The sequence below is a fragment of the Eleutherodactylus coqui genome, chromosome 4, assembly GCF_035609145.1.
Source record: "Eleutherodactylus coqui strain aEleCoq1 chromosome 4, aEleCoq1.hap1, whole genome shotgun sequence".
Classification (NCBI taxonomy): Eukaryota; Metazoa; Chordata; class Amphibia; order Anura; family Eleutherodactylidae; genus Eleutherodactylus; species Eleutherodactylus coqui.
Window position 1 is genome coordinate 7,977,732 of NC_089840.1, and position 15,979 is coordinate 7,993,710.

The 15,979-nt window shown below is 54.9% G+C and overlaps 1 protein-coding gene across 1 annotated transcript in view; it reads left to right on the top strand.

The window, feature by feature from the left end:
• The first annotated feature begins 429 nt into the window (after nt 1–429).
• The window catches only part of TMEM50B (transmembrane protein 50B), a 32,332-nt gene continuing 16,782 nt past the window's right edge, over nt 430–15,979 (top strand). The window contains exons 1-4 of the mRNA XM_066599032.1: nt 430–507; nt 7,179–7,312; nt 10,992–11,104; nt 14,933–15,000. Coding sequence (XP_066455129.1) covers nt 7,214–7,312; nt 10,992–11,104; nt 14,933–15,000 — 280 coding nt within the window. The 5' untranslated portion in view covers nt 430–507; nt 7,179–7,213. The remainder of the gene's footprint in view (nt 508–7,178; nt 7,313–10,991; nt 11,105–14,932; nt 15,001–15,979) is intronic.

A 15,979-nucleotide genomic window follows, 5' to 3' on the forward strand; every position in this document is an offset into this window, starting at 1 on the left:
AGGGGGGCATCGTAATGCAAGTATTGAATGCAGACACCATGCTGCCCCCCACTAGGACTATCTGCTGACAGGGCCACAGTCCTGGGGACTGCACCTGTACTGGGACTGTCCTGCTGGGTCCAGGGGGGGTTGGGTGTTATGACCTGTAGTGGCCACAAGGGTAAATCTGTGGATCAGTTAGAAACCTGCCAAAAAACAAACATTTTCCTGTTGTCTTAAAGACTGAAGAAAGAATCTATGAGGGTGAAGTAACCGTATAAAACCATCTCTTGTTCGCTTTCAGTTGTTGTCTATAAGAAATAAAGTTCGTTGGGAAAAAAAAGACAGTTCCTGTGAGCGCTGTGCGCACGTTTGCCATTCCCAACATGGCCGCCGCTCGCAGCCTATCCGCTGCGGCACGGATGACGATTGGTTGGCGTCGCTCCCGCCCTTGCACGCCGTGATATCGCGCTGTATAGCCCCGCCCCCGATGGAAGAAGTGCGGAGTGAGCGGCCGAGCTGCGGCGGGTAAGTTAGACACCCGTTCACTGCCGGCCTCCTGCTGTCCCTCTGCTGCTGCGGTGGGACGATGGCGCAGGGGTCTGCAGCGTCACCCGCCTCCCCCTAGTACTGGGGGCAGATGGGTGATTGTAGTGACAACCCCTGGAAACCATCAGCAGGACGGCAGCCTGTACTCTGATGACAGGACATGGCAGGGGCTGTCGGGGAGCCGCACAAAACTGGCTCCTATCTGGGGGGACACCCCCCCCCCAACGGGAGAAGACCTGGGGCCCCCGAAATGTGTCACCGGAGAAGATGGTCCTTTGGGGCAAGGTGACCGTAACAGTGTGAGGCTGAGGAGCGCCCCGTCCCCCCAAATACCCTCATGTGGAGCGCCCCGTCCCCCCCAAATACCCTCATGTGGAGCGCCCCGTCCCCCCCAAATACCCTCATGTGGAGCGCCCCGTCCCCCCCCAAATACCGTCATGTGGAGCGCCCCGTCCCCCCCAAATACCCTCATGTGGAGCGCCCCGTCCCCCCCAAATACCCTCATGTGGAGCGCCCCGTCCCCCCCAAATACCCTCATGTGGAGCGCCCCGTCCCCCCCCAAATACTCTCATGTGGAGCGCCCCGTCCCCCCCCAAATACCCTCATGTGGAGCGCCCCGTCCCCCCCCAAATACCCTCATGTGGAGCGCCCCGTCCCCCCCCAAATACCGTCATGTGGAGCGTCCCGTCCCCCCCCAAATACCGTCATGTGGAGCGCCCCGTCCCCCCCCAAATACCGTCATGTGGAGCGCCCCGTCCCCCCCCAAATACCGTCATGTGGAGCGCCCCGTCCCCCCCCCAAATACCGTCATGTGGAGCGCCCCGTCCCCCCCCCAAATACCGTCATGTGGAGCGCCCCGTCCCCCCCCCAAATACCGTCATGTGGAGCGCCCCGTCCCCCCCCCAAATACCGTCATGTGGAGCGCCCCGTCCCCCCCCAAATACCATCATGTGGAGCGCCCCATCCCCCCCCAAATACCGTCATGTGGAGCGCCCCGTCCCCCCCCAAATACCGTCATGTGGAGCGCCCCGTCCCCCCCCAAATACCGTCATGTGGAGCGCCCCGTCCCCCCCCCAAATACCGTCATGTGGAGCGCCCCCCCGTCCTCCCCCAAATACCCTCATGTGGAGCGCCCCCCCGTCCTCCCCCAAATACCCTCATGTGGAGCGCCCCCCGTCCCCCCCCAAATACCCTCATGTGGAGCGCCCCCCGTCCCCCCCCAAATACCCTCATGTAGCTCCAGTGGAAGGCGAACAGATGAGACAGAAGACAATCCTCCCTAAAGTTCTTCCGGACTCCAATCACAGTGACCCCGCTAGGGACGGTGACCCCCTCCAATACTGCCCCCCAGTGGTACCTCACTAGTAACCCCTCCAATACTGCCCCCCTGTGGTACCCTGCTAGTGATCCCTCCAATACTGCCCCCTGTGGTACCCCACTAGTAACTGTGACCACTCCAATACTGCCCCCTGTGGTACCCCACTAGTAACAGTGACCCTTCCAATACTGCCCCCTGTGGTACCCCACTAGTAACAGTGACCCTTCCAATACTGCCCCCTGTGGTACCCCACTAGTAACAGTGACCCCTCCAATACTGCCCCCTGTGGTACCCCACTAGTAACCCCTCCAATACTGCCCCCCTGTGGTACCCCACTAGTAACGGTGACCCCTCTGATACTGCCCCCTGTGGTACCCCACTAGTAACGGTGACCCCTCTGATACTGCCCCCTGTGGTACCCCACTAGTAACGGTGACTCCCTCCAATACTGCCCCCCCTGTGGTACCCCACTAGTAACGGTGACCCCTCCAATACTGCCCCCCTGTGGTACCCCACTAATAACGGTGACCCCTCCAATACTGCCCCCCTGTGGTACCCCACTAGTAACGGTGACCCCTCCAATACTGCCCCCCTGTGGTACCCCACTAGTAACGGTAACCCCTCCAATACTGCCCCCCTGTGGTACCCCACTAGTAACCCCTCCAATACTGCTCCCCTGTGGTACCCCACTAGTAACAGTGACCCCTCTGATACTGCCCCCTGTGGTACTCCACTTGCAACGGTGACTCCCTCCAATACTGCCCCCCTGTGGTACCCCACTAGTAACGGTGACCCCCTCCAATACTGCCCCCCTGTGGTACCCCACTAGTAACGGTGACCCCTCCAATACTGCCCCCCTGTGGTACCCCACTAGTAACGGTGACCCCTCCAATACTACCTCCCTGTGGTACCCCACTAGTAACAGTGACTCCTCCAATACTGCCCCCCTGTGGTACCCCACTAGTAACCCCTCCAATACTGCTCCCCTGTGGTACCCCACTAGTAACGGTGACCCCTCTGATACTGCCCCCTGTGGTACTCCACTAGTAACGGTGACTCCCTCCAATACTGCCCCCTGTGGTACCCCACTAGTAACGGTGACCCCTCCAATACTGCCCCCCTGTGGTACCCCACTAGTAACGGTGACCCCTCCAATACTGCCCCCCTGTGGTACCCCACTAGTAACCCCTCCAATACTGCTCCCCTGTGGTACCCCACTAGTAACGGTGACCCCTCTGATACTGCCCCCTGTGGTACTCCACTAGTAACGGTGACTCCCTCCAATACTGCCCCCTGTGGTACCCCACTAGTAACGGTGACCCCTCCAATACTGCCCCCCTGTGGTACCCCACTAGTAACGGTGACCCCTCCAATACTGCCCCCCTGTGGTACCCCACTAGTAACGGTGACCCCTCCAATACTGCCCCCCTGTGGTACCCCACTAGTAACGGTGACCCCTCCAATACTGTCCCCTGTGGTACCCCACTGCTAACGGTGACCCCTCCAATACTGCCCCCTGTGGTACCCCACTAGTAACAGTGACCCTTCCAATACTGCCTCCTGTGGTACCCCACTAGTAACGGTGACCCCTCTGATACTGCCCCCTGTGGTACTCCACTAGTAACGGTTACTCCCTCCAATACTGCCCCCTGTGGTACCCCACTAGTAACGGTGACCCCCTCCAATACTGCCCCCCTGTGGTACCCCACTAGTAACGGTGACCCCCTCCAATACTGCCCCCCTGTGGTACCCCACTAGTAACGGTGACCCCTCCAATACTGCCCCCCTGTGGTACCCCACTAGTAACGGTGACCCCTCCAATACTGCCCCCCTGTGGTACCCCACTAGTAACAGTGACCCCTCCAATACTGCCCCCCTGTGGTACCCCACTAGTAACCCCTCCAATACTGCTCCCCTGTGGTACCCCACTAGTAACGGTGACCCCTCTGATACTGCCCCCTGTGGTACTCCACTAGTAACGGTGACTCCCTCCAATACTGCCTCCTGTGGTACCCCACTAGTATCAGTGACCCCTCCAATACTGCCCCCTGTGGTACCCCACTAGTAACAGTGACCCCTCCAATACTGCCCCCTGTGGTACCCCACTAGTAACGGTGACCCCTCCAATACTGCCCCCCTGTGGTACCCCACTAGTAACGGTGACCCCTCCAATACTGCCCCCCTGTGGTACCCCACTAGTAACGGTGACCCCTCCAATACTGCCCCCCTGTGGTACCCCACTAGTAACGGTGAGCCCTCCAATACTGCCCCCCTGTGGTACCCCACTAGTAACGGTGACCCCTCCGATACTGCCCCCTGTGGTACTCCACTAGTAACGGTGACTCTCTCCAATACTGCCCCCTGTGATACTCCACTAGTAACGGTGACTCCCTCCAATACTACCCCCTGTGGTACCCCACTAGTAACAGTGACCCCTCCAATACTGCTCCCTGTGGTACCCCACTAGTAACGGTGACCCCTCCAATACTGCCCCCTGTGGTACCCCACTGCTAACAGTGACCCCTCCAATACTGCCCCCTGTGGTACCCCACTGCTAACGGTGACCCCTCCAATACTGCCCCCTGTGGTACCCCACTAGTTACAGTGACCCTTCCAATACTGCCCCCTGTGGTACCCCACTAGTAACGGTGACCCAATCACAGTATGTACCATTTATAACCCCCTCTGCTTTCTATCACTGACCAGTTACTCACCCACTTACACACATTCTCACCAGGCCAAGCATCTCATGTTCTATACCAACCTTTTATGCAGCTCAGTATCCAGTGACTGCCCCGTCCGGTCTAGAACTTACCTCCTCGTAGAAGCTGATCAGGGTGGTCTGACAGGAGCGATCTCTCATAAACCCGCTGATACGGAGTTATACAGACATTGTCCTTGAGGTCCTCCAGGATGGCGTCTCATAGAAACCCTTCAGACATCTTACTGACAGTAGAAGTCAGACTTACCGGCCTGTAGTTTCCAGGGTCACTTTTTAAATATTGCCACCACATTGGTTACTTGCCAACCCAGTGGCACAGACCCGTCACTATGGAGTCCTTAAATATAAGAAACAAGGGTCTGTGTATCACATTACTTAGTTCCCTTAGAGCCCGGGGGTGACATCTGTCAGACTATTAGTCGGTGACTATCTGCGATGATTGCTAGAAATCAAACACTGCTGGATTTATGATTGCAAAACGGCAGACGTGTGACATGAGCCGTACATACCGCATGCCGTGCGCCCCTACAGGCTTCCTAACATGAAAGTGCTTGTGTGATTATCAGCCGCCGTTTGGGACCTTCAGCTTCGGCATTAACCCCTTAGTGACCAGCCTATTCTTTCCTTAGAGGGAGTCTGTCGTCACGGTTCTACAATCACCGTCCTCTACCAGCGCGGCTCAGGAGATTTCTGTATCCCTAATTAGTCTTTGTCTTCCCGATGAGCGGTAGAGCGTCCTGCGCCTGGAGGGTCCACAGCCGTCTGACCTCGGACACAGAGGAGTAACAGTCCTCAAGGCGCATGCGCAGTACGCCGCTGGAGTTGGTTGGTGTGCATACTGACTTCTACCGCGTGCGGAGCGTTCGCTATGGCGCCTTCGTGGGATGACAGCGCAGAAGAGAAATCAGTATGCATGCTACTCAAGATCGGGGCCGGCCGGCGCTGGGGGGAAACCGGACTCTTTCAGCTCGTTAGAATACGGCGTGTAAACCTCAAAAGCAGATTTTTAAGGTAGCGGATGACAGAAGCGGAGAGCGGCGGGGGATCTGACGGGCGGTTAGAGGTTGGATGACAGAAGCGGAGAGCGGCGGGGGATCTGACGGGCGGTTAGAGGTTGGATGACAGAAGCGAAGAGCGGCGGGGGATCTGACGGGCGGTTAGAGGTTGGATGACAGAAGCGAAGAGCGGCGGGGGATCTGACGGGCGGTTAGAGGTTGGATGACAGAAGCGGAGAGCGGCGGGGGATCTGACGGGCGGTTAGAGGTTGGATGACAAGCGGAGAGCGGCGGGGGATCTGACGGGCGGTTAGAGGTTGGATGACAGAAGCGGAGAGCGGCGGGGGATCTGACGGGCGGTTAGAGGTTGGATGACAGAAGCGGAGAGCGGCGGGGGATCTGACGGGCGGTTAGAGGTTGGATGACAAGCGGAGAGCGGCGGTGGATCTGACGGGCGGTTAGAGGTTGAATGACAGAAGCGGAGAGCGGCGGGGGATCTGACGGGCGGTTAGAGGTTGGATGACAGAAGCGGAGAGCGGCGGGGGATCTGACGGGCGGTTAGAGGTTGGATGACAAGCGGAGAGCGGCGGGGGATCTGACGGGCGGTTAGAGGTTGGATGACAGAAGCGGAGAGCGGCGGGGGATCTGACGGGCGGTTAGAGGTTGGATGACAGAAGCGGAGAGCGGCGGGGGATCTGACAGGCGGTTAGAGGTTTATCGGGGGTTGGATTGTAAAACCTGGATGACCGGATCCAATTAAGGACTGGGCGATATTCATTGTCGCATTGCCAGAGCGCTAACTCGTCGCCGTATGAGGGGTTGTTTTTGAGAGATGCATATATTTTAATGGCGCCGCTCCAGAGTCCTATGTAAGCACAGAGAACACAGTGATAACGCCGAGGACAGATAATGATGTCACCTGCAGTCCTATGTAAGCACAGAGAACACAGTGATAACGCTGTGGACAGAAGGCCTCCGGCTGCCATGACGCCCGCACGGCTCTCTGCGATCTCATGGGGGGGGGGGGGCGCGTACAGGAACCCCCAAACATCGGGGAATTTAAATGCCGCTGTCAGATTTTTTCATAATAGTATTTACATGGATTCCTATGACCTGGAGTAGCAGTGGTTTCAGGTAAAGCCGAGTGCTTTCGGACAGATGACCAACATCAGGCTCCGTGTCCACAGCGGAGAATCACGGCAATCGCAGCATGCCGTGATTTAAATCCCATGGCCGGAGAATCACAGATCCTCGCCCGTGGACAGGCAGCCTTAGTAGAGGTTTCACTGTACTTCTCAGCCCTGAAGATGTGATTGTCCGATCACTAGGATGGTACACTGCATTACTTATGTACTGCATTCTACTAGACTCTGCCGGTTACATTGTGAGCCGTGAACTGACAGTATTTTCGGATTCGCCCTCTTTCATCAGCATAATAAGCCCTCGAGGGTTCTGGGAAGTAAAGTTCTCCGCCTCTTCCGGAAGGCGGGTCCGCAGCCGCCGCTCGTGTGTCAGGTATAAGATATAGCACCGTACCTCTTCGCTCGTTAATGTCTGGGCTGTCATTGGTCGCTGACTGTTCTCTCTCACTAATAAGCGTCTTGCTTCTCCGTAGTGAATGACGCAGCCTCTCGCAGACCACTAGTCACAATGGCCGGCTTCCTGGATAACTTCCGATGGCCGCAGTGTGAGTGCATCGACTGGGGAGAGAAGAGGAACATGATCGCATCGGTGGTCGCCGGGGTCCTGGTAGGTGATACATTGCGTCGCTGCCTCGTCACAGACAGTCACTCTTTGTCCTGTGAGACCGCTGACTGCAGTCAGGGAGGTACTGGAAGTGGCCCCTCCTGCTACGACACGCATGGAGCCGTTGTTGGACCCGTGTTCATTCCAGGGACTCCCAACGCGGATGGTGGACTGTGATGACTTCCTGGGTCATGTGACCGTATCGCAGCAGGAGGCGGCCACTTCCAGTGCGCTTTTCTTGGGCGCCTTCACACGGGTGTGAAAACCATGCGAGATTTGTACTTTGTGAGGCGCACAAATATGAACCCCATCCTTCTTTAATAGTCAGACACACATGCGATGCAGGAAACCAGTCCCGGCATGTTCTATCTTGCACATTGCAGCGCCCAGTGTTTTCAACGGGCCGGCTGCAGCATCGCACCATGGCTAGGCGCATGCCATACGATTCAATGTCTCCCATTGGAAACAATGGGGAAGAGCTCTGTGATCCTACCCCCCCCCCCCCCCCCCCCTGAAGTGATGCAAAGCTGTTATGCAATAAATCTGCGGAGAATTCACATGGCGGGGAGCGCGATATTCGCAGCCCCATATCGCGCTAGCCGTATGAAGTTAGCCTTGCTACAGTTATAGCAGCGGTCCCACCAAACCTAGGGCTCCTGCACACTGGCGAGAGCGATATTGGGCTGTGATTCGGGGCTGATATTGCTCTCGCAAACCTTCTAAAAAAAACCCTGGATGCAAGGTGTTTTCATGTGAAAACAGCCTCGCATCCCTGCAGGGGTTCCCTTCATCCCTGCTGCCGCTGCTTTCACAGTGTACAGTGAGGAGGGGACTCCCCGCGGGGATGAAGGAATCCCCTGCCACAGCTGTGACAGCAGCGGCAGATGATTGCGATGTTTTCAGTGGGGCCATCGCTGCTGCCGCCAGCCCCATTGAGGAGAAGGTGAAGCCTCTGGATGAAGGAATCACCTGCTACAGCTGTCATAGCTGCAGCAGGGCATCGCAGTCCTCTCTCATTGCTTTCAATGTGTCTGGTGGAAACAATGGACGATATCGCAGAAAGAAAAGACATGCTGCGATTTTTTTTTTCTCTTCTTGTAGGAGTGAAGACCGCAAATGAGAATGAAACCATTGAAAATCATTGCTTTCATAATCGCGCGTCTTCATCACTCTCACAACGTGATTTTCTCGCCAGTGTGAAGGCGCCCTTGGAGCGATGCGGGAGAGCAAAATTGGAGTCCTAGTTCTGGGGTTCCCAGGCTCCCGTGCCTCATACCATCGCTCAGCGGATCTAGGCCTTCATATTTGGGGGATAAAAGGAATATAAAGAAGGGGTTAATAATTTTTGTTTTTTATAAAAAAAATACCATATTGCTGTGCTATTAAGATACGGCACGATTATCTCACATCTCACGCGGGCAGAACTTCAGGGATTTTGGTCACCGAACTCCAAATTAAATGGAATAAAAATTGATCAAAGAGATCTGAAAATATTCTGATAGAATCTCGAGGTCATCGACGACAAAATGGGAGGAGGCGGCATTACAAAAACTGTATAACCCTACTGACCATGGAACAGCGAGCGCAGAGTGTCACTGGGGACGCCATGGAGAGTAACCCCAATAACGGGGCAGCTGCATCGGGCTTCACATTTCACCGCACTGAACACTTATTTTAAGTACAAGCTGTGGTTTGTCACATCCTACAGCCGGCCGCACAGAGAGCCCCCGGCCGCTCCGTCACCTCCTACAGCCGGCCGCACAGAGAGCCCCCGGCCGCTCCGTCGCATCCTACAGCCGGCCGCACAGAGAGCCCCCGGCCGCTCCGTCGCATCCTACAGCCGGCCGCACAGAGAGCCCCCGGCCGCTCCGTCACATCCTACAGCCGGCCGCTCCGTCACCTCCTACAGCCGGCCGCACAGAGAGCCCCCGGCCGCTCCGTCACCTCCTACAGCCGGCCGCACAGAGAGCCCCCGGCCGCTCCGTCACCTCCTACAGCCGGCCGCACAGAGAGCCCCCGGCCGCTCCGTCACCTCCTACAGCCGGCCGCACAGAGAGCCCCCGGCCGCTCCGTCACCTCCTACAGCCGGCCGCACAGAGAGCCCCCGGCCGCTCCGTCACCTCCTACAGCCGGCCGCACAGAGAGCCCCCGGCCGCTCCGTCACCTCCTACAGCCGGCCGCACAGAGAGCCCCCGGCCGCTCCGTCACCTCCTACAGCCGGCCGCACAGAGAGCCCCCGGCCGCTCCGTCACCTCCTACAGCCGGCCGCACAGAGAGCCCCCGGCCGCTCCGTCAGTGGGAACACAGAGAAGTGGCGGCTCTCGATAGGCGGTGATGAAAAAAACAAAAATTGAAACTGCCTCCGGTCTTGAAGTGGTTCAAGGGGTGAGGGGAGGATGACCTCTTTATGCTGTCATACAGCGCTGAGCAGGCTTCACTTTAACCCTTTCATGTCCGCGAGTCATTGGTGCTCCTGCGTCCAGGTGGTGATCTGGTATTTCCACTTCCGGTGACCCGTCTGCTTGTTTGTAGGATGAGTTGTATTGTCTAATGGCGCCATGTAATGTATTAGACTGTTAAACATTTGTAAGTGGGGACAGCTGGAAAAAAATGCGCAATTGCACCATTTAGGGGGGGTTATATTTACGGCGATCTTGGTGCAGTGAAAACGACACTTTGCCTTCTGCGGGTCAGCTGCGCAAATGCACACGTCAGAGCGGACGCAGTAGAGGTCTCCGCTCCGCCCTCAGTGTAGTGGCCGGCGCTTGTAACTGCAGACACAGCACTCAGTAAAATCTGCACACGCAGAGACTTCTGCAGTTACAAGCATCGGCCACTACGCAGGGGTCGGCGCAGAGACTTCTGCTGCTTCCACTCCGACCTCTGTGTATTTGCAGTGCTGACAGCATGCGCCTGCTCAGCTAATCCATCAGGGTCCCGAGTGACGGACCCCAGCTGATCAACTATTGATGACCTCTCCTAAGGATACACCATCAGTAGTATTCTCTTTGGAAAACCCCTTTAACCTTTTTTTAGTTTTTATGTAACTTTCTCTTTATTGGTCCCTATTGGGGGTCTTGAACTTTTAATTGTATAACCACTTATACAGTATAATGCAATACTATGGTATTGCATTATACTGTATTGACAGGCCGTCTATTAAGACAAACTACAGGCATGTCTTTAATGGGCAACCAATCGTGGCAGCCCTGTAGCTTCAGAAGACTCCAGATTGCTATGACGCTCGGCCGACACCCCTGCGATCCTATCACGGCAGGGCCATTCGGAACATTTAAATTCCAATCTGTTGGAACACTTAAATGCCGCTATCAGAATTGACCGTGGCATTTAAAGGGTTAGCGGCAGCAACCAGTGCCATCTCCAATAGCAGCTGTTGCTGTCAAACACATCCGATGGCCGCTGTGTATGCAGCCAGTTTGCCTCCTGAGAAATAGGACCTTCTATTGCGTGTCAATGTGCTGCCTCTGTGTGAATTGGACAACTATCCAATTCACCAACTAGAGGGGGTGCTGCACAATGCTAGTGCCTGTCCCATGACTTTTGGCACATCAGTGTAACTGGGTATGTTTGCCGCTCAGCAGTCTGGGAAAGCTGGGTCTCTGTGGGAATGCAGTGACAGCCACTTTAAGTACTCTGTATGTTGATTCTGCTTCTGGTTCAGTTTTTTTCAGGGTGGTGGATTATGATCGATGCCGCTGTGGTCTACCCCGGACAGGAAGAACTAAATCACGCTTTTCACACGTGCGGCGTCTTCTCTACGGTGGCGTTTTTCATGTAAGTGTGTGATAAAACGCCGTCATAAATGACTATAACTTATTGTTCAGTTCTTATACCAAATTCCGTGCAGTTCTGGGACACTTTCTGGGTGTGTTTGTAACTATTAGATGTAATCTAGAGGTTCAGGAGATGCCGCTAGAGAGGTCTGGACAATCCCGTGTGGTTAGAAGAGTCCCCTGAAGACCACATTCACATTGTTCAGCTTTGTTCTCCAGGAGAACATTGCAACAAGTGTTCAGTTTCCCTGCAGTGCCTCCACAGGTAAAGTGAAGTATTACATGGTGCCCACTGAAATCCAAGTGTGATGGAGGCTAATGGCCAATGAGATGCACTTGGGGACAGATACAAACCTGGGCATCTTGTGAAGAGCGTAGGGTCGTGAATGACTACTTGGGGTTCAACTCAAAAGAAGCAATGGAAGCCGAAGCAGCAAGTGCAATAAGGGGTTTAGACATTGGCCCATAGAGATCTAATCCTATTTCCTGGAAGACTTGACTGAAGCCCTGATCTGATCGCCACTAACTTCACGTGCCGAGTGTGTGGGGGGAGGTGGGGGGGAATGGGGATGAATAGCTGCTGCCAGCTACCCAGCATGTATGTCCACATAACCTCGTTCTGATGTCTGACGGACATGGGTTATCGGTGGGGATGGGCCCACTCCATACATGAATCAGATAATCAGAGGTTTATGTTCCCTACGAGGACAAAAAAAAGAAAATAAAGAATTTAAAAAAAATTTAAATTAAAAAATATAAAGTTAAAACTGCACTTTTCCGAGTTTTTACATCAAATAATTTACAAAAAAAAAGTTAAAACGGTTACGGCTGCATCTGCAAAGATTATGAATCCACACAGTGAACGCTGTCCGAAGATATGATACGCAATGCCAGAACTACGGGGGGGGGTTTTTTGTTACCAAGTAAAAAAATTGAAAAAAGCATGTTTAAAATTCATATTGAAAATGGTACCAATAAAAACCGCAGGTCGTCCCACAAAACGAGCCGCTACACCGCGCCGCCAGCGGGAAAATAAAGGGTTATGGGGTGAAACGATGGCGACACAGAGCAATTATTTATAAGAGTGCAGCATAAAACCACATCAGTCTGGTAGTGATGGAACAGTTCTCTCTGCGGGTCTGCAGCACCCCGAATATTGTAGGAACAGAACCCCCCGAAGAAGGCGCAATGGCAGCGCTGCAAAGTACAAGCTTCACGCTCCCCAGGAAAATGAGGAAGAAACAAGAAGTGCTGCAGCAGGAAGGGGTTAAAAGGGTTTGTTGAGTTCTAGTTCTAAAACCGACCGACCAGCTCCGATCTCCTCACTGCTCCCAGCCGCATCGCTGGTCCGCTCCCGCACCGTTGCTCCCGTCGCCACCGCTGATATTCCCTACATTGTCTAGCGGTGATGTTCCGTACGCATATGAGATGCTGGCCTGCATGATCTTGGGCATATACCGCTGAGGCCGGTGATTGGCTGCAGTGGTCGCATGTGCCTGCGGAGCATCACCGCCACAGCCTGGGAAGGAGGCTGTGGACCGGAGGGGGAACAGCGCTGAGTGAATTATCTTCTCGGCGCCTTCGCTTTGGGAGAAGTGGAGACATCTGATAGTCTGAGGACTTTGCAGTAAGCGGTCATCCGCAGTTATTAGAGGCTCTTAGAGCGGGAGTTAATACACAGTTAGCAGAGAGGATTGAAGCCACTTGATGCTCCGTGACGATTAATAGCTGCAGTGCGTCGCGCCGACAGTAAGTAGCTGCAGTGCGTCGCGCCGACAGTAAGTAGCTGCAGTGCGTCGCGCCGACAGTAAGTAGCTGCAGCGCATCGCGCCGACAGTAAGTAGCTGCAGCGCATCGCGCCGACAGTAAGTAGCTGCAGCGCATCGCGCCGACAGTAAGTAGCTGCAGCGCATCGCGCCGACAGTAAGTAGCTGCAGCGCATCGCGCCGACAGTAAGTAGCTGCAGCGCATCGCGCCGACAGTAAGTAGCTGCAGCGCATCGCGCCGACAGTAAGTAGCTGCAGCGCATCGCGCCGACAGTAATCACCTGCAGAGAGAAGTTCTTTCTCTCGACTTTCCCTTTCTCTTTCCGGTAATGACCTTGCTTTCCCCGCACCGCGGACTTTATCTGAAGGGCGCTGATATCTCCCTGCAGATTATTTAGTAACCAGTCCTGGAATGCCAGTTCTCTTGTTTGTACCAGTTAAAGGAGCCATGCTGTGTTACATTTAAAGGGATTGTCTCATCTTGGCAACACGTTTTCCATATACAGACATACACTGTGCTGCTACAAGTATTGGGACACGGAGGAGGGGATAATATTGGATGTTATTCCCATTTTACCATCCGATGTTGGCCCCTTTGGCCTCCATGACTGCAGTCCTCCTCCGCGGCCGCTTCCCATCAAATTCCCACAGATGTGTGGAGGGATTTGTCTGCATTCCCACAGGAGAGAGATAGTGATGTGGGGGTGTTGGGCGCACGGATACAACGGTCTAGTTATTCTCAAAGATGCTCGAAGTCTGCAGACGTTCTGCTCCTCCACACCGCGTACCTTATGTCATGTCGGTGGAGACATGGAGCTGTACCAGAGTATTACTGCCACATTGTCCAGGATGTCTCAGTACCCGTATGGTGAGGGTCCACAACATTTGCTTCCACTTACAGTTCGTCGCTCCACGCCCCATCGCAGGCGCCACTGTGCAGTCACTGCTGTGATGTTGTGTGCAGCCGCTTCTCCATGGTAACCCTTCACTTGCTGTTCCCTACGGAAGGTTCTGATGCTAATGGATGTCCCATGACCTGTGAGACTTCCTGAGCGAAAGCAGACCTGGTGACATTCCCCCGCCAGACCCCGTTGTTGGCTCTACACCTGGTGACGTCCCCTCGCCACACTGCATTGTCTGCTTTACACCTGGTGACGTCCCCCCGCCAGACCGCATTGTCGGCTCTACGTCTGGTGGCTCCCCCCTGGCCCGCCAGACCGCGTTGTCTGCTCTACACCTGGTGGCGCCCCCCTCCGGCCAGAACCCGTTGTCTGCTCTACACCTGGTGGCGCCCCCCTCCGGCCAGAACCCGTTGTCTGCTCTACACCTGGTGGCGCCCCCCTCCGGCCAGAACCCGTTGTTGGCTCTACACCTGGGGGCATCTGATGCTCTCACAATACCTGACCGCAGAGGACTGCTGGGGGCCAATACTTTTGTACTAGGAGGTCGCACACTCGGGCGTCAGTTGAGCAGCGTCCTTTACAGCAGTGTTCCCCAACTCCAGTCCTCAGCGCCCCCCACAGGTCATGTTTTCAGGATTTCCTCAGTGTTGCACAGGTGATGTCCTTATTGGCGGTCCTCAGACATTGCCACAGGGGTTCTTACCATAGGATATCCTGAAAACATGACCTGTTGGGGGTCCCTGAGGACTGGGGTTGGGGACCCCTGCTTTACAGAGCACTTTATTCTGTATTAACAGGTTTCCTCATTGCTGCGTTTTGGCTTTGAGGTGTTTGATTTGTTTCGCTTGCAAATACCTCGCAGCCAAAAACGAGCATCGCACACCGCGCCAACTGGCTGCAACGCCGCGTACGATTTAGTTGTGACCTAAGCGGGGTTGCTACATGTGGCGTCGCTCTAGGAGCTCCTAATTTGTATATATGATATAGCAGTAAATCGTTACACATCTTCCCTCTTCCATTTCTACCTCCACTTTCCTTCTTGCAGCCTCTTAGATTCGCCTGTGAATCATGTTTTGCCGCAGGCTACAATCGGGTTCAGTCAGTTTCTGCTCCACCTGCATCTTGTGATTTCCTGTAACCGACTTGTCCTTGTCCTCACAGGATAAATGCCGTATCCAATGCCCAAGTGCGAGGGGACAGCTACAGTGATGGCTGCCTGGGCCGGACCGGTGAGTATTGTGTTAGACTTCGGACGCCTCTGACATGACTGCTTACATCCACCGCCTCGCAGAGGAACGCCGCGCCATGAAATGCTCAAAGCAAGATGGAACTCGCCACACAGAGTTAAAGGGGTCTTCTGGATGCTAAGTGTGTTCCAGTATTCCCCCAACCACTGAAGGGATGAAAATGTGAAAACTGATGGACCAGTGGGGGTCTGATCGCGGGGGCTCCCACCGATCCTGGGGGCCCCTTCTGCCCCACTTCCCCTCCGACCTATTCAATGTGCTGATCCGACCTGTATCATGTCTCTTTCCATGGAGTGCAGCCGTGTGCGTGCGTGCGCTCCATCCATGTGGACTCTGACGGACATAGCTGTGTGCAGCTTTTTGTTGCAGCCATTGAAATAAGTGGCGCCGCCGCACACATGCCCACGGGCGCTCTCTATGGAGGCGGATGACCTACAGGGGAAATGTGGCAAACGGACCCCACTGATCCATCAGTTTTCACCCAACCAGTGGATGTATGAAAACTGGAAATAACACCCAGTAACCAGAAAATAATTTTAATTTAAAGTGATCCTCCTGCGGCCCAATAAACAGGATGATCAGCAAGTAGTGGGGCCACCATATTGGGTGAGATGGTCGTTAATACGACGTCGTATCCATTCAGCGAGTGCTGGAATCCTGGACTGGGGTGGTGCCTGGACACCTTGTGGAGCCGCCTGATAATGTGTGGGGTCGTGTGTTACCCTACTGAAAAATAGTGTTGGCAATTCCCTGAAGATCTGGTAGTGCGACGGGCGGCAGCACCTCACCAACATAACGCTGTGCCGTCACTGTGCCCCTTGTACATGGTAGAGGTAATTGGCTGATGGCACCTCAGTGCATGACTTCACACTGACTGTGCGGCGCTCCAGAATGGTGGAAGGATCAGCCTGATTACTCCGTCGCCTCCAGACGCTCGCTTGGCAATCCTCATTGCTGAGAC